The sequence below is a fragment of the Buceros rhinoceros genome, unplaced genomic scaffold (assembly GCF_000710305.1).
Source record: "Buceros rhinoceros silvestris isolate BGI_N320 unplaced genomic scaffold, ASM71030v1 scaffold6536, whole genome shotgun sequence".
In the NCBI taxonomy this organism is placed as follows: domain Eukaryota; kingdom Metazoa; phylum Chordata; class Aves; order Bucerotiformes; family Bucerotidae; genus Buceros; species Buceros rhinoceros.
Genome location: NW_010416833.1, coordinates 1 through 23,222, shown reverse-complemented (window position 1 = coordinate 23,222; position 23,222 = coordinate 1). Strand labels below are relative to the sequence as shown.

Below are 23,222 nucleotides of genomic sequence, written 5' to 3'. Positions count from 1 at the left end.
AGACAGGTAAGCTGATGATAGAATGGGCCACCTAATTTGGCTATTTTGCTGAGAAAATTGTGAAATTCACCTGCAATGGGCCTTTCTAGAACACATATAACCAATGGGATCAGGAAAAAATACACAGATATTCAGATTCCTGAAAAGCAAGTTTGACATTTAGAGTATTCAAACTCCATTTGCTTCTGCGTTCTTGGTAATCTGGGAAAAATTCTGCTATAAAAAAAAAAAAGAGTTCAACTCGGTCGGTTCAATTGATGGTACAGAAAACCTGGAATTAAATTGCAATGCTGCAGAGACTGTGAGCAGTAATTCAGACTGCTATTTTAAAATTAAAGGATGAAGTGGACATCACTTCATTCATTTCACAGTATTTTCTCTATAATCTCAATGCTAGTCTACCTGGCAGTGCAGAATTTTATTATGACTTTTGCATCTGGAAATTACATACATTTTAAAGAAATGTAGAAGAAAAGACACAAGTACAATCACTTGGAAAGTTGTTTGTTTTAAGGAACAGGGTTCCAATTTCACTAGAAGAAAGGACTACTTTAATTCCATGTGTACTGAGACTTGGTCTCCAACTACACTTAACAAATACACCCTAAGAAATTTAAAGAACCAAATATCAGTAGAAGCTAATCTTACAACACAGACCAGTTCTCTGTTACTGAAATTTGCATTTTCCTAATAAAAAAAAAAAATTGGTCCACATACAAAGTAAAATGGATAAAAGTAAGTCTAAGCTGAGCAAATATTGTCCTTTTTTCAGTTCCAGTTATAGCAGTCTTTTGGAGGTAAATCATAATGTGTTCTCTCTTCCTCTTCAGGTCCATAATCTAATGGCAGACCGTAATTGTATTCAACTGTTACAGCTGGTAATCTTTTACTTTGTTCCATCTCTCTGGTAGTTTCACCTTGAAAAGTTTTTTGTTGATAGCCTATTGAATTATCTTCTTGGTGTACAGATGAAGGACGCATTGTTCGTGAAGAATATGGTGCAAATCTGTTTTTTCCTCTATTAAATTCATCTGAGGGATGCACTCTCCTATTGTCTTCAGGACAGTTTGGTTGATTACTGTAAGAAGAACAGATAGGACTAGTGAAATTCTTAGAAATAAAACAGTTGATTTATTGTTGGTGGCCACAATTAGAAATTAAACTTGTGTAACCTTAAAGAGCAATTCACACCCCGTTCTTCTTTTTACCCCCTAAAATTAAAATCCTGTCTACTGGTTGTTACAAACTTGTTTATATCAATTTTTCAGTTCTAGTGATTAGAATTATAGCTCTTTATAAGTAGTAATTCTACTCGAATACGTTTTGTTTCAAGTACTGTTTCTAATTAAAATTCCTTGTTTACTGCAGGATTCTTTACCTAGAGGCTATTTTTGTTCCTAAGCCCGTGTTTTCACTTCTGTGAATAATATGTAGTCGTAGCTCTCTAGTACAATAGCCTCAACTGACAATAACAGACTTTGGATTTATAGCTCCAAATATTTTAATTATCAATTCTTCTCCAAAAGAATTACTCTCCTATAAAATATATATGGAAGGATCTAAAAATGATACATACACTTTTTGGTTCAGATTCTTTTTAGTCTCAAGTACCTTCCTAGCTTTGTAAAATAAGTGGTGTACAAAGGCAATTCGGAACAATCTTTGTAATTTTAAAATCTCCCTTGCTGAACCATAGATTAATTTAGACTGGAAAGGATCTCTAGAAGTACCTAGGGCCACCTGCTCAGAGTAGGTCTCATTAGATGAATTTGTGCAGGGGTCATGTCCAGGTGAGTTCTGAGTGTCTCAAAGCATGGGGATTTCATAGCTGCTCTTAGGTAACTTGTTTCAGTGTCTGACCATCCCTCACAGTAAAACTCATTACCTTGTTGCAGACAACAGTTAAGAGATAAGTATAGCATCTCTCTTTTGCTTTTTCGCTTACTGACCATAGCTTTTCACATCTTGTAGCACATGAGCTTGAGCTGTGCTTGCCATGTCAATGGCTTATGTCAGGGATTCTCAAACTACTTCCTAACCACACTCAAACTCAATATGGATGGACCACGAGTTAGTCACATTATTTTCTCAGTGTTCAGACTCAATGGTTAAAACTGCATTTAAGCAAAAATATTAACCTAAATCTTTACACTGTGCAGTTAATTTGTATTTTTTAGCTGGGAAGCTGGGAGAGTAACAGTATAAAGTAAAGCTGGAAAACAATTTATGACATCTGATATTTACCTATAACTTTTGTTAAAGTCATCATCAGACCCATAATCTCTGTGAAGTGAAGGAGATGCGGAAAAATGAGGTTCTTGTACATTTTCATGTGAAGAAAAAGATTGACTTCTGCGAATAACCACAAGAATCACATGTTGAGAAGAGTGACAACGGTTCTAAGCTTTTGAAAAATAATGCATTTAGCAAATGAAATAAAAACATTTTTAATTAAAATATACTTAAAATTTTAATAAAAAATGTAGTTATTAATTTAACAACTCAAAACGGTGTGCTTCATTGTAATATCCTCTGTTTCAGGTCACAATGGAAGAAATTACATCAAACTTTACTAGCTGCAAAAATAAATTAAATACATTCTGAAATACTCAAAATATTTTGAAATATGCCAGAATCCAATATTTTACTAATAATTGATATGTGTATCTGGGAGAATATGATGCAAGTTCAGTAAAAAAGGGACTTCTAACAAATTATTAATTCATCAAATAAACAAATGCAAGTCAAATTTCTTTGTAGCATTATTGTTTATCTGTTTGGCTGAGGGCATAAATAAAATTTCATATCCTTTTCTGTCTTGAGGGTTGTTTTTTAAATATAAGTTTCTATGCAAAATAAAGTGGGACAAAGAGTTTTATTTCAAGGTGACTCTAAAAAGATAATGGAAACACATAACTTTAAAGAAGCACAAACTTCTAATTTAGGAAACATTGGCTTTCAAAGCTGCAACACTCCAGCTTACATCAAATCCTTCCACAAGTCAAAACAAAAGAGTTAATTAACTGATCATTTATATATGATTTTAAAAGGATGATTAACTTGAAATTTAATTTAAAAGTGCTGAGGTTTACACTTTTATTCTCTAATTCTGCTCTTACAGCTCAAGGATGCTTTACCTGTCAGAACACCATTCATGTGGCAAGTAATCGTGACCTGGGTGATCATGAAAAGGTCTTGGCCTTTGTCCCTGCCCTTTATTAACATAATCAAAATCTTTTAATCGAGTCTGTTCCTGTAAGTCATCATAAGGCTGATGGTCATGAAAAGGCCTGCGCCTTTGTCCAGGACCTTTATTATCATAATCTTTTTGAAAGTCATTGTGAGGCTGGGGATCATTGAAAGGTCTCAGCCTCTGTCCACGACCTCTATTAACAAATTCAAAATCTCCCAATTGCATCTGTGGCTCTAAGTCATCATGTGACTTATAGTCATGGAAAGATCTTAGTCTTTGGCCAGGTTCTTTGTTGACACAATCTAACTCCTTCAGCTGCATCTGAGTCTGAAATTCATCATGAGATCGGTGGTCATGGAACGGTCTTCGTCTCTGGCCACGGCCCCTGCTACCAAAATCAAAATCCTTAGACTGCCTGTCTTCCTGCAAATCATTATAAGGTGGATGGTCAGGGAAAGATCTCTGCCTTTGTCCACGGCCTCTGTTAAATTCAATGTCCTTTGCTTGTCTCTCTGCCTGTAAATCATCATGAAACTGTTGTCCATGAAAAGGTCTCAACCTTTGTCCAGGTCCCTTGTTACTGAAATCTAGGTCCTTCAGCTGCATGTCTTCTTGATAATCATCATAAAACTGGTGATCAGGAAAGGTTCTTTGCCTCTGTCCTTGTCCCCTGTTGTAGTCCCAATTTCTCATCTGCACTGGTGCTCTTAAGTCATCCTGAGTTTGATGGTCATGAAATGGTCTTCGTCTTTGTCCAGGTCCCTTATTAACGAAATCAAACTCTCTCAACTGTATCTGTCCTTGCAAATCATTGTGAGAGTGGTCATCATAAATTCTTAATCTCTTCCCAGACCTGTAAAGAAAAGAAGCTTTTGTCTTAAACAGAACATCATACTTAAAAGTGCTACAAGTCATTAATGAAAACAAGTTTTTTTAACCAAGTATTGATATAAAAGACATTGCAAATACATACGTAACAAAGCTACTGAGAATCCAAACTGCAAGTCTTTCAATGTCGTAGTAGAAGCTGTGACAAACATTCAATTGTAATTCTATAGCACTTGTTAAACAGGAAAAAACAGTGATTCCAAATTTATTACAAATAATTGCAGATTATTGTAGCATAATAAAGAAGGACAAAGTAAAACTCTAAATTTTTCCATTAGTGAAGTATTTACTTACAGACTTCTAACAGCACACATTCCCTTTCTCTTCCTTATCTTTTAAATGTTTTGTCAAATTCTGTAAATGTATTTTGCATGAGTAGGCTATATTCGTAAAATCTCTTCTAAATTAGAGTATCTATATATTTTCAGTAAGAAACAATTATCTCTTCTCTCCCTCCCCCTCTCCCCCCTTTTTTCCCCCCCTGGCTTTTAATTCCATGTTTCAGCCTATTACCCTTGAAAATCTTCACTTTGTAACCGCTCTACAGGTCCTTCCACTGCATGTGGTGGGGGAATAATATCTTCATCTGAATCCCATACATCCATGCCAAGGTTACTAAGAAGAATAAAAACATCTTACATAAGCTTTCTTTTTAAAAAAGGACTATTGAGAGACAATAAATACGACATAAAATTTTTCAGTTCAGAATAACAGAAGTTTTTGCATGTTAAGTTAAATTTACAGTCATCCATAACTTAGCAAATTTTAATCTTGTAGATTTATTTGGGGAAGGGTTGCTGGGAAAGCAAAGGAATACCTGAAGTTCATAAGCTTGGAACAACATCCTAAAGGCGAGACATATGCCACACCTATTAAAAAATCTGACATGGGACTAACTTAATTATGCAGAATATAAAACAATAACAGTAAAACAAAGGGCATTCAATTAAAATAAAAAGATGCAAATCAGTTAGGTACTAATTTTAAAATCACTTGCTGCTACAAGACATTGGCACAAATAACTTAGGAAGATATAGAGGTTAGTTATTCTTAGATGAATATGATTAGCATAAATTTCTTACACACCAGTGAAACAACTGCTATGAACAGCAGACTCGAGAACAATCTTTCACTTCCCCATAATTTTTTATTCCTAAAACTGTTCTACTGTTTGAGTTCTTTAAAATTATCTGGTTCTACCTTACCAACAACAGCAGGCACATCATACAGCTTATAAAGATACCTTTGCAGCATCTCCTTTCATCTTATACAGAAAGAATAGACTCAATACACTTGTCACAGTATGATAAAACCTCACCAGTGTTCAGTAACAGTTGTCACATTAAAAAAAAATCTTTTGAACCCTATAAATTCAAAAGATGTGCAAGGTATACTGCACTTCATGTTATTCGTATCAGAAGTCTTACAACGTGTGGGTAGTTGCATATTAAATGTTTAAGAGGGGATTTATTTTTGGCTTATGACTGGAAGTGAACTTCTAAAGATACCTGCAGACATACTGGGAAACCTTAAGCGTACAGCTAAAAGCTTTTGTTTACCTTCTCATTGGTTGTGTTCTGAGATCTGTGAGATACACAAGACCATCCATACGATGACCTCTAGAATCACCAAAAGCTAAAGAATAAGAAGATACAAGTCTAATGAAATGTGCTCAAACTGAGCCACAAAAATATGAAAAACGAGTTTCTGTTCACCTTGTGATGCTGAATTTGAAATAATTCTGACTTACTATTAAATACTTCAGCAAGCTGGCATCATTGCAACTTTTTTTTTTCTTTTTAAACAACTGAAACTACTAGTGGTAGCAATCTATGACTTAAAAGAAAAAAGTGATTTTAAGCAGCTGAAACATACTCCTACTATGATGTTGATTAGGTAATGCTCAAATCTTGCCCAGAATAGAATCAACAGTCAGATAAAATGTTCTGTGGAAACCAGTACGTGAAATAACTCTAGAGATACTAATATAGAACTGTAGTAATAGTGAATTTTCTCCCTGTACTTAGCAATGGTGTGGCCACACCTCAAATACTGTGAGCAGTTTTAGACCCCTCGCTTCAAGGAAGACCCTGAGGTGCTGGAGTGTGTCCAGAAGGGCAACGAAACTGGTGAAGGATCTAGAGAACAAGTCTTATAAGGAGCAGCTGAGGAAACTGGAGTTGTTTAGCCTGGAGAAAAGGAAGCTGAGCGGAGACCTTATTGCTCTCTACAACGACCTGAAAGGAGGTTGTAGAAAGGTGGGGGTTGGTCTCTTCTCCCATGTGACGAGTGACAGAACTAGAGGAAACTGCCTCAAGTTGTGCCAGGAGAGGTTTATGTTGGATATTAGGAAAAATTTCTTTACAGAGAGGATTATGAAGCATTGGAACAGGCTGCCCAGGAAAGTGGTAGGGTCCCCATCCCCAGAAGTGTTTAAGAGACATGTAGATCTGGCCCTGAGGGACATGGTTTAGGTACCCTGGCAGTGCAGGGTGTATGACTGGACTCGATGATCTTAAAGATCAATTCCAACCAGATGATTCTGTCATTCTGTAATTACAACCTGACATGCACTTTAGTTCAAACTTTATAAATACCTTGGATTGCTGCCTCTGGATCCCAGCCTTCAACATCTATAAGATATCTGAGGAAAAATATGATATATTATTGTCCCAAAGGGATTACAGATTAATATAACGACACTATCTTTTGTGAACAATGATTTCTGGTTTTATACAACCCTTACCTACATATAAGGTAGCCGGTTCTATTAATTCCATTAGTACAGTGAACGCCAATGAGTTTCTCTATCAAAAAGGAAAACACAGTCTTTAGTAGTTCAGAAAGTGAAATTACTAAAAAATTAGTGCAAGAAAAAAACTGTACTTTTCTCCAAAGTAATGATAAATAATGCTTGCTATTTACAAAATCATACTGTCACGCCTGTAAAAGAGCAGACACATCCAGACTTTGTCCTCTTCATGCTTGATCTCTAGCAGCAGTTACCTCACTATTTCCAAACCTGTGAAGACTGAGATTTACTCTGCAGAATGTAGGAGAAAAGAAAGAGTAGTGATGATAGGTAAAGTGGCTGGCCTCAGCCAGAACTGCAGTAACAGGAGAAAAAGAATAAAATATGGTTTTGAAAGCAAATCTAAACAAGTGAATGTAAAATTGAGGAACTTAACTTACAGATTCTTGTAAAACTTACAGAAAGGAGGAAATACATGTAATGCTCCTAGAGCCTAGGAGTATGAAATACATGGAGAAAAGAAGCACCAGTAATCTCTAAAGAAACTTTGTCTTTTTTGGAAACGATATGTAATCAGGTAAAGGCTAAAAAGCAGAATAACTTACTATTCCTAGGGTGTTTCAAATGAGGTATTTCCAACAGAAATAGAGAAACACTAATACAATCATGCAAAGCACTGATAAGACCTCATCCAGACTCATTCTACTTATCCATATTTAATGAAAAAAAGATTTGAAATATGTATAAAAAGGGCTACTATAATGGTCACAAAAACCTCGAAAGAATGGACATCCAATATTGGATAGACAGTCAGTTAAAATTTGACTATACAGAATCGCTAGCAAAAAGAGGGAGAAGGTAAAAGCTGCAAACAGGCTGTGGCAACATACACACAAATTTATTTCCACAAAATGCACTTTCTACCATCTCAGCAAAAACTGTACTATTGCATAAATACTAAAACAGCAGCAGGGCCGCACTGTGGAAACACTGACACTTTAACATGATATCTAAGAATTGTTAGGATGTGAGGGAAATAATGGACTCATAAATCAAAAAACTGCTGCATCAGACTAAGTGGACTCAAGTTGGTTACATGTGTCAGTGCCTACTGCAATGAGAGAAATCCTGTGCTATTTAGAACATCCATAAAGGGCTGGCAGCAACAACACTAAGCTGATGGGAGACAATTTGGGACAGACAGATGGAAACCTTGTTGCGGTTACTTTGACACACAACACAAATATAATACTATTAGGAACAGCATTTAAATGACTAGTAATTTTTGAAAAAGACATATTTTGAATGCAAAAAAAGATATGTAGTGGTTCACATAATGTATCTTATTACGATAATAAACTGGAAAGTGCTATGGAAAGTCTGGGATTCTTGGACTTGTAAATATTGATTAACAGTAACAAACAATGCAGTTAGCAATGAAATAAAATTTTTATTTTTTTCTGGCATAAGATGCTGATATTTACCATTTCCTGCATTTTCCCATAGGAATTTTCTGACCCATTTTTTGAACTGTAGGATAGTAGAATTATCAGGTACTTCAAGTCCAACAGTGTAAAGTTTCTTATACTGCACACTTTTAGGTAAATCCTAGTACCAAGAAGGAAAAAAAAAAAAAAAGTAAAAATTATTGAAGTCTTGCATCAATGAAAAACCTTAAGCAGTCTCTAACATAATGCCAAACAGTAGTTCAAATCTTCAGTAGAAACTGAGAACAATCGTAACACAATTCTATACATACTCTTGGAAACTACCATTTACATTTCCACTTTAAAGACGTGATCTCAAAGAAAGAACAGTTTCTACAGAAGACTTACTTATCCCTGCTAATAAGGCAGCACATTAACTGAAGAGAGCAGATTCTTGCAATTCCTTTCTAACCCGTTTTACAATTATTAGCAATATTTGTCCCTCCCACCCACAATCATACATATACTCACATATTCACCCCTTTTAATGGCTACAGCTCATGTACATTCAAAGATTAGCATTCAGGTATAACATTGCTATTTGTTCTCCTTTTCAACAGGAGGCTGATTAATCACAGTTGTTTGGACCATACTCATTAAAAATTTGAAATTGATAAAGTAGTTTTAAAATGTACTCTTTCTTAGTTGATTCCACTGAAACATCAGTAAAAAAAGACCCTAGAAATAAATGAGAATGTCTTCAGGGCACAGACTGTAAGTCCTCTGCATATTTTCTGCAGTGCCTGGCACTCTGAGTTACCGTAAAACAAGTAATTCACGAATGCAAGTAGCTGGGAGTAGTTGCTTCAAAACAAAGGTTGCAGTAACACTTTTATTTTGTTATTATGCTCACATTACCTTAACTTCATAGTATCGAGTGGTATATGTTAAATCAATAATTAATCCAAGCTCCACATTTAGGGCTTTCATTGCCGCAATTAAGTCTTTTGGTGTAAATTTCTGGGTTGGGGTAAGCCTCTGGTTAATTGCCTACAGTGAAAATAGGAAAGAAAGATTTTCTTTTTAAGTTCTAATAACAAGAAATTTGTATTATTCAGCTCTTTTAATTAGGACTAGGAAACATCAACATTCAAAAGGGAATGTCTACAGTATCAGAACCATATCCATGTATTATACAGATAAAAGGAACCAAATAAAAAGCAAATAAGAATTTGTCGTGTATTCCTATTCAGATGAAAATGCAAGAAAATGTGCGAGAATTTCCACTTGTATGATGTTACCAAACACTATTAAAATAAACACTAATTTGATAGCCCAAAAGTCCTGCAAAATGCAGCATGCATAAACTGATTTTTAAATAACTAAACATCAGCAAAAAAGCAAAACACCACAATCCACTTTCTCACAAACATCCTTTGTCCTGCACAGTAACACAAAATTAACAGTGTATTTTACATAAAACATTAGAAGTTGTGATTTCTTCTAAAGGTTTTAACTTCCTCCCCACAAATGCTGTGCAGACATTTATATCCCTGCTTCACCTCTTGTCAGAGATGCCATTGTCATGGCATGTCATTGAGCAGTGGAAAATATTAAATAAGACTAAAATATGATGACTAAGAAAGCTGCATGTTGGTGGGTAATGAATAATTAATTTAATTTGACGGAAACAGTCAGAAAAATGTTTACTCACCCTATTTTAGCTACATTTTTTGAAATGTGTTCTTCACTCTAGGTATGAAAACGCCTCATGTACGCAAGGCTGGATTTTCTCTGAATAGCGTGCTTTCTCTGAATAATGTTACTTTTAGTAAAATCTGAAACTGAAGTTACTAACTTTGAGGTGACAATGGTGCATCTGCAAAAGGTCTATGATACAACATTAAAGAATTTTTTCTTTTACTATGTGAAGTCACACAAACTGAGGTGGAATACAACTTAGAAAACTAAGACATCTCTACACATATTGCTTGATTGAGTAATCAGTGTGATGTGTTATGAAAGCCTCTGTTTTGAAAAACTATTTGGAATTTTATAAAAACCTTCTGCCGAGTATTCAGTAGTTTAGGTATTTAATTGGGCTTTGAGAATGTGAGAAATGTGTATCAATTCTAAAATCCTTCCTGCATAGGAAGGAACTAGCCCAGTCCTTACTACACTACAATGTTACTGTTAGCATTACAATGATGATCTGAAAGGAAGGACAGAAAATCCTGCCAAGCAAACTCATGGTTTGAAATACTGAAAATATTTACTCCCTTTGAGTGAAATCACCAATCATCAACTTCCCAATAGGTAGCATAGAAGGAAACTGCTGCATATTTAAGAGGTCTGTTCCACCAATTTAATAATAGGACTTCTGACAGATTATGACCAATCAGGTCTTCAGTATTTCTGAACAGATTTACTGACCTCCACCATGTCTGCAAAGACATCACAGTTTATGCATTTCATGTGCATGCTACCACAAACTCCACGAACTTCAAGCGCAAAGTCTCTGGAATACTTGTCATTTCTCTCTTGCATAGTTCAGACTGAACAAACTGAAGGGACAGAAGTATTACAGATCTTGCTTCCCTGGGTAACAGACTTTTTATCTGGCCAGGTTCAAAGACAGTTTAAGAGAACAGGGATCCATGCCCCAGCGAGACTGGTAGGACTGGCAGTGAGCAATACACTGATGCAGAGCGCCTACTTGTGATACATTGCTATAAAGGTTCCCTGAGAAGGTATGCCCCTTTTTATAATCTCTTGTGAAGCTCCTTCCAGACTATGACAGGAGCTACAGGGAAAAAGAAAAGTTATAAGAAAATATCTTCCTCTGAAATCTGGAGTGAGAGGGAACTGGAAATATATGCACTGAACAAATCCTACCGAGAACAGTGCATCTATGCAAAATGCTGATGCTGGATCAAGTGGAATTACAGGAGCTGCTGATGAAAAAAATCCTCTCTCAAATACCACAATAGTAAAAAAGTGAATTACAAATTTACTGAGTTTTATATTCACTGATCTGTTCACCGGCACTCTTGGTAAAAAGACAGAAAACCACGATACAATCCATCAGTACTGTGGAGAACAAGACCAATAGCAAGTGAGATCCTTGGTGTCAAAGGACTCAAACCATCATACCAAAAGCAACTGCAGGAAGCAAACCCTGCAAGCATTCCACTCCAGTCATTGCTGATACAAGTGACCTGTAACGGAGACTGAAAATGTAATGGGCACTAACAGACCCAAAGAACCCAATTTTTTCATACAAATACTAGAGTGCAATCTGTAGACAACAGCTTAGACAGAATATTTACTCTTAATTGCTACAGTTATGTCTAGCCACTGAACTTTAAAAGAGCTCAGAAGCTTTTATTTCCTGCCTATCTGAAGCAAGGATTTGTAAGAGTTCATTTATACAGCACCTGTATTAATGTATACAGAAGGACAAATTTGCCCTAATTTGGCCTATGCCTCAGTCCATCAAAGAACCGAAAAGTCTAAAATACACAGCCTCCACATTTTGTATTGTCACAAAGAATTGAAAGATCTGACTCAGCGTATTTAATAGATTAAGATGGCACTTCATGTTAGTAAGAATCTAAAGGACATACTAACAAATAAAAGAAATCTACAAAGACTTCTTTTTAAAATATACTGCATTCCTCCAGATTACTGAAGCTTTTTGATTACAAATTCTAAATCTAATGTGGATCTATAATTTCAAAAGTACTGCAGTGGCTGGTATTCTTTAATGAGTGCTTGATTTGTTATTCATATTATAACTAATTCCATATGACTTCCTTACAACAATCATGGAAAGATCTTAAATAAGATAATGAATTTAGGCCCCTTAATAGTGATCAAATGAATTCTGCTGATTGATTAGAGATTTCATGATTTTTTAAAAGATAAAAAGAGTAATGCAAAATACAAATTCTAAAAGGAAAAAAAATCAGAATATTATGTAAAAAGCCACTAGTAGATGACCAGAAGGACTAAATCTGAGTAAACTATTTTTTCATAAAACTTTCCTGAAATTTGCATGAATATTCACACTCTTCTTCATTGCTTTTGCATGTATGTAATAGACCAAATCTGTAGTTGCATTTTATACATACCCCTTTTAAAGGTACTTTGAATGCAATAAATCTAGTTCCTGGTATAGGCTGTCCAACAGGTGTCAAACTCCGCCATCTGTAACAGAACAAATATTTAATTTAAAATATTTCCAAATGATTCAACAGAAGACACCTGCAGCTTCATTTAAAATTAAAAAAAAAAAAAAAAGTATTTCCTCTTGGGATTAAAACTTTGGTAAAACAAAGCACATAAAAATTATGCTCCTTTAAAATAATAATAAAAGTAATTTCAAACTATGCGATACAAACATCAGGCACATCTGGTGGCATATTTCTCATAATTTTAATACAGCAGTTATTTCAAATTATTTCCAAGAGAAACGTATGTTATCTTTTGTTCTGTGACGGGCCACGAAGCTACTAGCATCATATATTAAGATTCAGATTTCCCAACAGCAGAATCCCATAGTTCCTAAAACTCCTTGACCACATAAGCAAGAAGTCGTAACTGAAGTGCATGAGTTTGAAAAAATGACCAATTAAATCCTGGTATGTAAGTAAAGTCTTTTTAAAAATCCATCTTCCATTAGTAATCTGCCTGTTTCACCGAGAAACTACGATTTTTCAGAAAAACTATAACAAATTGTTATTATATAATTGAATAAAATTAATAAAGGAGCATTATTTTGGGATAAAAGAAACAGGGAGATGCCCCAAAAATGCTGGAAGAACATCCACGGAATATTGCTACAGCACTGATCAGGGCAGGAGTTTATTTAGAACACTATGCAGCTTAAATAAAGACATTTTTGTTGTTTGCAAGTCTAAAGTCAGAAGCCATAATAAAATGAAACTTTATTTTCTGCAGAGCATCACCATAATGAAAATATTTCTTGAGAGCTAATGTGCACACCTGCTGTTATCATACAGTAGAATTATGTCCCCAAATCTGCGGTCATTCAATGAAGTAGTTTCAAGGTATCATCAGGACATTTGAAAACAGTCTTTTTCCTTCCTTCTTCTTCAACTTCCAAAAAATTGCTCCCCTCAAAATGGTAGAACAGCATTTACAAACAAGTAGCACCCATATAAAGCAAAGCAGATGGGTAAGGTTTAACAGCTGAAAAAGTATTGTTACAACTGGTGGAAATTTTTCAACTTGGCTTAGTCGAACACTTTTAAAAACTTTTATGTTCACATCAATCATTTAATTGACAATGAAATGCAAAGTTTACTTTCATTAAATATACAAAGCTTCTAGATTTTGCAAATGTGTTTACTTTGTAATATGTTTCTTTTTCAAAGAAACACTTTTGTCTGCACTTTCTTTGGATACTTCGAAAAATAGAGAGAGTATTCCAGCAAAAAATCACCTACTAATGTGAAGATTTGTTACAACACTCAAAATACTAATAATTCCAAAACCACAAGAACTGGTATTCACGAATTCTACACTGTCCTGAAAAAATTTGTGATGTATCACATTTCAGAGATTTCAGTTTTTAAAAGAAGTATGAAAAGCTTTACCTGAAGAGGAAAACAAGTTTATCAGCAGATCAACTTTACCTTCAAAGAGGTAACTTACTAAATTTAGGACTATTGTTTCTTCTCCTCATGTGAGGACAAATTACCTCAGAAGCTGGATGATCTAAAATCTACATAGCCTTTCTGCATTTTCAGCTAGTACCTCAACTATTAAAACACAAAAGTTTTCCGTAAGATTAACACTGGTGCCCATTCGCTTACAATTTTCTGAATTCATGTTTAAATTAATCTCTCCCTTTAAAGGAACCATCCAATAGCTTCTAGATTCCTTTTGGATTTCCATAAAACCACATCATTTATTAAATAAACTGAATGCTCTGTTTTAAAATATTTTAACCACTGAGTATTTTGCTTTGTTCACAATTCCCATACGGGACTATAACAAAAACTATATGTTGGCTCTCAAGGAAATATCTATAATTATACTTGTCATAATATACAAATAATATTTCCACTCCAAGATGCTCGAAAGTAACAAATGCAACACTTACAGCATGGTGACCGGAAGCATAATTCATACTAACAAATCATGTATCAATCTACCACATCAATGTCTGTAGCATTAACATCTTTTTCGTCTTCATCATAAGCCAAAGTACAGATTGAGGCTCGCAATGTAGATGTACAGATGCTTAGTTTAATTCATAACAACTGAAAAAACAAAGGACTTATAACTCATCCTTAGGAGGCTGTTGCAATCAGCTGTCACATGGAAGATGTGAGAAGGTGTAAGGGCAAGCTAGAGATTAAATCACTGAGAGTTATTTGCAGTAAAATATTTTACTAAATTCTAAATTATTGCAGGAATTTTGTACCTCATAATTGCAACGGGGAACAAAAACAGTCTCCAACTTCATATGTTCCCTTGGCTTAGGATAGTTACATACAGGAAAAAAAGAGGACATTCTCAATCACCATAGTTTGAAAAGCATTGCTCAAAAAATTACGTATCATGTATTACAGAAGAAAAGTGTTCTAACTTCACAAGTCTTCCTAAGTGAATTTTCAGGCTCATAAACCTCAGAGTCTGGTAGTTGTACACTAGTTGTAAAATATGAAAACAAAAATCTGAGATGATGTTCCATTTATTCAAGATAGATAAATTGTATAAGATCACAAACAATGTAAATGGACTGAAAATATTACCAAAGCTAATAAAACTCACAACATAATGAAATATTTTAGTTGCCAGAAATGCTCAGTTAAAAAAAAAAAAATTAATCTACAGCAAAACCGTGAAATCTGCGCTGTGCATAGTTTAATTTTATCTCATTCACTAAATTTTAGACAGGTACTAAACACTATGAACCATATTTAGATGTACATTTAGATGTATATATGTATATAGGTTTAATACCAGCCTGTGCCTCTTGTTAATTTTAATAAGTCTGGAAATTACATCTTTATTTATAACAAGGAAATACTCTTCCTGCTTTTGCTCTTAAACTTCCAAATAGAATTAGAAAATGGGCTGTACCTAGAGACGGAGGAACTAGTGCAGCAAATGCTATCATAAAGATAAACCAAACAAGAATACAGTATTTTTTCAACATAGTTCACTCTTTGGTGTTACCTCTACTAATACAAAATGCTTTAAAAAAGTCAGATTTAATCTGACTGACAGCCATATTCACATACACATGTTTAGAAAACATTTTCTAAGGACATGTTTGGAAGCAAGGGTTGAAGGCAATCCCAACCACAAAAGACAACTACCTTATGTAGTAAGACAATTTGAAAGATAGCATAAATTAGAAATTCAGATCTTTTATAACCTGCTTTCTCTTGGAAAACTATGAGTGGAAATCTAACATGATTATCATAAACATAAGCAATTGGGAACCAATAAGAAATGATAAAAAAAAGGCTTAAAAATCTTATTTTCTTTAATTAGCAGTGTAAAAAAGGCTTTGTAAAAATTCAGAACCTTTTTTCACATTGAGGGATTGACAGAACAATGTACCAGGATTACAGAGTTTGTTGTCAGACCTTAATAAACCGGGGTTTTTATTCTCCGATATTTAAAGCCATTTAGATCCTCCCAGAAAAAAAATCTGCAAATCAGCAAAAAACTCAAAAGTTGCTGACAGCTCTGTTGTAGAAAATGAGAAGAAGGCATTCTTTGTCAAAAAATATAAAGGGTTTGTGTTCCATGTTGTCTTTATAATATTTAAAAAGAAAATTTCAGCATAATGCGGCAGAACTAAAAAGAAAATGATTTCAAGTTGAAAAGCAGATTGAAATTATGCAAAGATTGGCTAAGGAAATAAATTCAAATTTGTTCTGTTGTCAGTGAAGAAATATGGTTAGGAATTATAGTGACAGGGACTAGGAAAGTAAAACTCTTACAGAAATCTAGATAAAGGCAGAAATGACCAAAGACAAGTGAGCTGCAGGCGTTCACATAAACAAGAGTTAAAGAGGCAAAGACATAAATAAGCATTTTAACAAGCATGAATGAGAATTATGACACCTGATTTGTGTCCTGCTTGAATGTAAGTGGAAGGAAGAAAGCAAGGAGTCAAAGGTGTTATCACAAGACTTGAAAGCATCATCATTCCTGTACCAAGGACTAGAGGCTGGAGTGAAACACAAGCTGGACACAAAGTAGCTGCAAAGACAGCAGGAAGAGTTTCCTGAAAGAGGCAGTGGTATCTTACTGAGACATAGACATGAAATATATTTCTATGCCTAGAAATAAATCTAGGCATTTGCATCACTGAGGTAACAGGTCTGGCCATAGAACCGCTGGCATTCACATTAGAAAGATGTTGTGATAAGAATCTGAAATAGAACCTTGTAAATTCAGAGAAACACAGCAGCTTCCCAAAACAAGTAATAGTCAGAAGATGACATATCCAGGAAGCAAGTGAAGTCTGAGAACTTCTGTACAAAACACAATGGTTATCAAATTGCAGACAATCTAGGACTGCATACATTAAAGCAAAATATCTGTGATATTTCTGGTCCTTCCACAAAACAAACCCCCTTCAGAATCTCAAGAAGTGTGCAAAAAGAACTGCAAATCAAACTCTTAAGTTTGCATTAAAATAGCTATGATATGCATTTATGGTCCCAATATGGCAATTAATTTTTTTCCTGAACTCTAAACTATCCAAAGCCACAAGAACTCCAGAATTTGCATGTCCAAATAGAGAAGTAATTAAGAGAGAACAGCACTTAAATAAAAAGTGACACATTGTGCACACAATACATTTTCAATTACACCTTTATTTTTCTAAGTTTTCAAACAGGTAAACAATCCACAGACTACATGCAGATAAAGATGTGTAAGTCAACAAAACATAAATTAACCAATTATTTAACTATTTACCTTTTGCAATTCCCACTTCCCTATCATGTTTTGTCTTCTTCAGTCCCCAAATATCATCAATTTTTTTAAAACATGGGCGGAATTTTGCCTGCCATTCTAAACCAAATAATCAATTTCTGGTTGAGAAAAAGTGTTAAAATCAAACTAAAAATCATTCTCTTTTCCCTCTGAAAATTCTGTGATGCTTGAATGGCTTCTAGATAAATAAATAAATACATTTATTATTGATATTACAGACTCTAGTTAGGTAATCTGAGGTTAGAGGTTTTTAAGTGTAGTTTACATGAAATATATTACTCTGCTTATCCATTTTAATTTAAATGAAAAGCAAGTACGATTTATTGTATTTTTCTTTAAAAATTGCAGAGGTATTTCAGAGATATTCAACAGAAACGAGCTTCATGCATCTTAGTAGAAGTTTACAAGATACGTCATCTAGATTAACCCAAGAATCTAGCAGCCATATGCTTTGTGAAATGGCCTCTGTTAAAGGACAGAAGAAAAAAACAAGCAGCAACAAAAAAACAGCCAGCTCCAAGACCATTCCACTGAGGAACATCAATAGGGGCTGCAAAGCAGCCTCCAGCTTCAAGTGGGGTAACAGAAGGCACTACAGAGATGTCCAAGATAAAGACGAGCTTGCAGTAGATTTGACTAAGGCAAAATTTAGTATTAGTTCCGAAGCCTCTTCTGTTAAACTAAAAGATATGTTGAACACCAAGATAACAATCCAAGCAAAGATTATAAATAGCTATATTTTGCATAAATCTTGCTATTAAAAACCAAAACATAAATGCAATAGAAAAGATGCTTATGTAGGTTTTAAACATACAAAACCACATGCCAAGGAACTGGAAAACACAGCACAGATTGTAAATATCAGTAATATCTGTAATTATTCAACACAATTTTGAAAACTAGATATGAAAACTTTATTCGTTTCATATGAGCATGATTTGTGGTTGTTAAAGTAAATCTTACTATGAATCAGTTCTAAAACTTAGAAAATTATACTGAAAATTATAGACACTATATCCCCTTAAGGGAAATGTTAGACTAAAATACGGCAAAATTGTGTGTTCCACACCTGGCTCTCCTAAAAGTTTTAACTGAAACAGATAAACCTTGCAGCTGTATGTAATTCACTTAAATCATTTAAACAGATGGATACCTTACTATTTATTTTCTTCTGTGATTTTTGAAAGAAAAACAGTATGTTTCACATAAAGATACGTACATTCTTAATAGCAAGCCAGACAAGAGATCTACTAAATGATTCAATAAGACAGAACCATGGAATTGGAAATAATTTTAAAGTTTCATGTCTTTGGTTTGTCAAATCTCAGTGACATAACATAAAGCACATCAAACTGTCAACAGCTACCCTACAAGTTCTTCATAGCAAAAAATTAGAATTCGTTGGTCTTTCTGAAGCCTAAACCCACTTTACATCACCTATGATACTGATGTTTACATTAGTACATGCTAAAAAAAAAAAAGAATAAAATCTGTACAATGAAATACAGAGTAATTATGGTATTTTTGTCAGGAAAAAAACCTTCTGTATAAAAGGAAATAAGCTCTCGTCTTACATCTCCAAGTGTGTAATATTCAGTTCAGTAATAATGTGTTCCAGTATTCCAGAGTAGGAGAAACTAGTACTGAACTCTAGGCATCGATTCAAAACAATTTTCACCTAATAGTTAAAAATTAGTGCTAGTAAAAACGGTGCAAATAGGAATACGTTACTGAAAAGGTACAGCAGATGGAGAAGTAAATTCAGAGAGCAGTATCTGAAGCTATGCTTAATTCAAGGGTTTCTACAATTCTGGAGTCCCTCACGAGCATCCGTGATTATGAATTACAAGTTACAAGTTTAGAACTTACCTGGGAAAGTGAATTCTGAAACACTCAAAAAAGGATAATTTTTGTAACTGTAGAGAAACTCAAGTCTGTCAGCTGTAGCAAGATAATTTAGAAAATACTACTTGGAACCTCTTCTTTTTTTGGCCACTGATACAGCTTGATATATGCACAGCTTTATTTTCCTAGTGGCTTCCATACCTCTACGGATACCTGATTCACTACTATTCTGTTGAAATACTACTCTGAAGAAAAGACAGCTGTTCAAAGACTGTGACACGCTGTCAGGACAGAACACATACTGAACAGATCAAAAGTGGAAGGGAGGGAATATAGCTCTTAATCATTTGTTACTACATAAGATTTCTCACTTTGCTTCTCGCCAACTCCTTTAAGTAGGATACCAAGAAGACACAGCTTGTGAAAAAAAGGTGTGGATGTAAAGCACGGGAGAAAATTTTCCTTACCATGTCAATAAGTAATTGCATATCTTTGTACTTGTGGTGGTGTATTGTAACACAGGATATGGGTCTTCAACTCCTATAGCAATATCATCATTTCTCAGGTATTGTAAGAAGTAATTTCTCTCCTATCCACATTTTTAAATGCAAACATTCTGTGTCTGATGGTATGAAGCACTTTTACTTTACAAATAAACACTCACCTTAGTTTAACTCTTCTCTCCCATCCACCTTTAGTGTATGCATAATCAGTTATGCCATAGTCTTTAACATTTCTGTCTGAATGAAAATGATGATACTTTTAAGTCTGTACAGGAGCAATTCAGTTGTATGTTTATTGTGCAGAGGCAAAAATAATTCAGCTTTGTCCTTGTAATAAAAAGATGCCACTCCTGTTGGTTTTTTATACCATTTAAGGGAAACATGCAAGAAGGTGACATGTCTGCAGATGCTTTTCAGAACTGAATTTGAGTTTATGAAATTATACCCACTGTAGAGTTTTGGATGGTGAAGCAAAAGATATGTATAAATCTGTAAAAACAGTATTTTATGACTGTTATGTAACATGAACTCCTTTCACTGGCTAGTTCTCCACTAAAAAAATCATAGTATACAACTACTGAAGGACACCACCATTTCAGACACTGTGCAGAACCAGAACTCAACTTCATGGTGGAAATGGTGTTGCAAGGCGCCACTCGAATCCCGCTTATCCTCATGTCTCACTTTGTTACAAAATTACTTCTCCAGCACTACTTTGTAGGACAGACTGCAAAGGACACAGTATCCCTTAGGTCTGCTCCTAGACATTGCTGGGAAAAGGGAGAAATTATTTCTGCCATGAAGGCATACAGGAAGTCTTTCAGACCACCTCCTCCTCTGCTGAATCAAAGACGGAACAAAAAGCATCAGATCAAACATTCTGGGCTAGGGCTGAGTGGCAGGGACACAAGAACAAGAGTGGACCAAGAACAAAGTACAAGATCAGCAGTGCAGATCCAATGGCACCAGTGGCAATTCATACCACTTTAATATTACTTTAGATGTTGAGTACTCTCAAAGTGCTGATATCCAGCAAGGCTGTGCAGTGCTATAGCACAACCCTTATGTAAAGGCAACTTTAATTACAGTGCAAACAGTATATTGTAAAACATGATAGTAATTACCTATCTAATTTATCTAGTTTAGCTGTGCTATTCCTAGCTACTTGTAACTTTACTGAAACCTCACACTTATTGTATTGCTTTATTTAGCATAATGGAATTCAGATTGAAACTGTTAAGAACTGTATAAAGAATTGAGTAACAGAAAGATAATCTTAAAAAAAAGTCTCTACGTACTGTGACTTTCGTTTATCTACTATGGTGTTTCTCTTGCAGCATCATTAAAAACAAAACACTTACTGTTAGATTTGTTGGTATTACAATACTGTGATATGACTGAGGTTGTCCTTCCACAGTGTGCTACCATCTGGACTGGTCCTTACGTACCACAATCTTGCTTCTGCCAACAACTATTTCTGGGGCCAGTAAATTCCATGTGCAGGATCACCTAGGTTAAAATTAATTTTCCTTATGTCCTCTTCCAGCAATTGCTTCTATTTTTTCCTAGTGCACTAAACTAATTCACAGCGAAGAACTACAACACGGTGTGCTAGCACAAGTATGACATCAATATACTGCTGTGAGATTGGGAGACTGGCAAGCCCTTAAAGTCCTTTGCTGCTGTAAACCCAACACTGTGGATGTCTAACTGTATTTGTTCACAGTATCAAAAATTAAGTATCTGGAGAAGCTGAAAGCACTTCAGTATCACGAGCTTTGTCAGATGTAACACAAACTTCATAGCCAATTACTCCACAGTACATGTACCTCTCCTTGAAAGACACAAGGTATTAGCTTCCAATCATAGAAACCAAAAGTACAGTCCACTGTTCCTTTCATACTAAAGAGAAGAAATGCATGTAGCCTGAAAGCTGCTCTAGTTCAAATGTGAAAGGGAAAAACAAAGGAGAAATTAGCACCCGATTCCCAGAAGTTTTAGTAGTAATTTCCAAGTATGGGGAAAACAGGAGCACAGTTTGTCTTTCAGGCTCTCTGCATTACTGCTTGCAAACCTAACCCTCTTTAGTCCAATTCTGTCCAACTTCTAACTGAAAGTTAGAAACTCTCAGAGAAAGACATGCTTAAACCGCTTTCCTTAAATTTTATTCTAATTTTAATCCCTGAGTTTGTCAGCTATGAAAAAAAACTTCAAAGTTTTAAAAATAACTTCAAGAAATGTTGTTCATCTTTTGTATCTATTTATCGCTTTAAGGCTAACATATGTTGAAGGAAATAATGCTTTTTGTATTCTACTGCTCTTCCTAAAAATGTTCTTAGTAAACTTATTTAACACTACCCCTGAAACCAGGATAATGCCAACCTTTCTTCAAATAAACTGTAAGTTATTGTTCCATTAGAGTGCGCCTTTATATCTCAGCACAACCTTCTACCTAAGAAGTTTGTACTGATGTCAGCAGTAACAGGAGTTAAACTTCTAAACTTGGACTTCCTCTTTTTTTTTTCCCCCCAGTAGAGCCAGAGAATAGAATTGTATCTGTTTTAAATGAGATAATTTTATGGGGCCTGTATGCAGACCTAAGCAAGTCACTGGAAAGTCTGTAGAGTGCATTTGAGGTTTTTTATTATTGTTATTTTTCCCAACAAAACATTTCTGTTGTCCTCTTGAATAAAACAAAACTGCAGGGTGCTTCTGGACATGAATCCAAGAAAATACTCCTTGATCACATGCATGCACCTGCTCCCATCTTAGCAATTCTTCCTTCACTCCTGGTAGCAAACATCTGGGTAGTCAGAAAGACGGACTACTCTCCCACTTCCCCAGGAAGTATACACCTGGGCATAAGAAGGTTAGGAAGAAGGGCCTGGTTTGGGCTGATGAAGAAGTGTTCGCAGACAGGCTGGTATAATACTCACCTGGGGGATGAAGGGCTGGGTTGTTCTTGTCTTGGAGAAGATACCTACCTTACATGGCTGTAGGTGGTGAAGTTGCTTGTGGCAAGAAAGCACCTGGGGCAGTCAGTGCCCCTTCTCTGTGGGCAGGACAGTGCCCACTCCTGCCTCTTGCTCAGTGTGAGGGATACTTACCCATCGGGGATAGTGTTCTTCTTTACCATGCTGAAAGCAGGAGCAGGCAGAGCAGGAGACAGCGGTGAAAGTGGGCACTGCAGCAAAGGAGAGAGAACCGCGCAGTTAACACGGTGCTAATCTCTTTCTCCATCAGTGGGCCTTTTCATGGGGCTGAATCTCCAGTAAAATTAACCAAGCAGTCAGCTGCGGCTTGAAGCCATCCTGATGGAGTTCTGCAGCTTGCAAGGTAGCCTGTTTTCTCCACTCTAGAGTACGACAAGAGGGAAAGACAACTCACCTCTCCTCTCCAGGAGATCAAGAGAGGAGAGGCAGCAGGTTTCTCTCTAACTCTAGCAGCAGCTCCTGCAGGGATGAAGATCTTCCTGGCAGTCCCTTCTGTCCCTCTCCTGTGTCTCAGAGCAGCCTGTTCTGCCCTTGTGCTCCCCCGGCTAGAACTCTTGTCTCAACGAGAAGAAACTCCTGGCAGCTGCAAGAGGCGAGGCCGGCACTTCAGCAAGGGAAGGAATATCAGCT

The 23,222-nt window shown here is 35.5% G+C and overlaps 2 protein-coding genes across 2 annotated transcripts; both read right to left on the bottom strand.

Annotated features, from left to right (window-relative positions):
- Window positions 1-695: 695 nt before the first annotated feature.
- Window positions 696-3,465, bottom strand: LOC104495029. The gene is made up of 3 exons (XM_010137947.1): window positions 3,138-3,465; window positions 2,245-2,352; window positions 696-1,078 (listed from the first exon to the last, which is right to left on the bottom strand). Exons 1-3 carry the CDS (start codon window positions 3,416-3,418, stop codon window positions 769-771), a joined length of 699 nt encoding a protein of 232 aa, XP_010136249.1. The 5' UTR covers window positions 3,419-3,465; the 3' UTR covers window positions 696-768.
- Window positions 3,427-22,783, bottom strand: DUSP11 (dual specificity phosphatase 11 (RNA/RNP complex 1-interacting); the record flags this gene model as incomplete). The annotated part of the gene is made up of 10 exons (XM_010137948.1): window positions 3,427-3,442; window positions 3,501-4,046; window positions 4,595-4,696; window positions 5,641-5,716; window positions 6,679-6,725; window positions 6,828-6,888; window positions 8,318-8,441; window positions 9,179-9,310; window positions 12,394-12,469; window positions 22,707-22,783. Coding segments are annotated over 10 exons (1,257 nt in total), but the record flags the coding sequence as incomplete, so codon positions are not given.
- Window positions 22,784-23,222: the final 439 nt, after the last annotated feature.

Bases quoted from the DNA above. Each gene is read 5' to 3' on its own strand.
- LOC104495029 (XM_010137947.1), bottom strand. From the start codon at position 3,418: ATGCAATTGGGAGATTTTGAATTTGTTAATAGAGGTCGTGGACAGAGG. The intron at 2,353-3,137 runs GTAAAGCATCCT...GGTTATTCGCAG, and splicing joins CATGAATGGTGTTCTGACAG to AAGTCAATCTTTTTCTTCAC. The intron at 1,079-2,244 runs GTAAATATCAGA...TTCTTCTTACAG, and splicing joins GACTTTAACAAAAGTTATAG to TAATCAACCAAACTGTCCTG.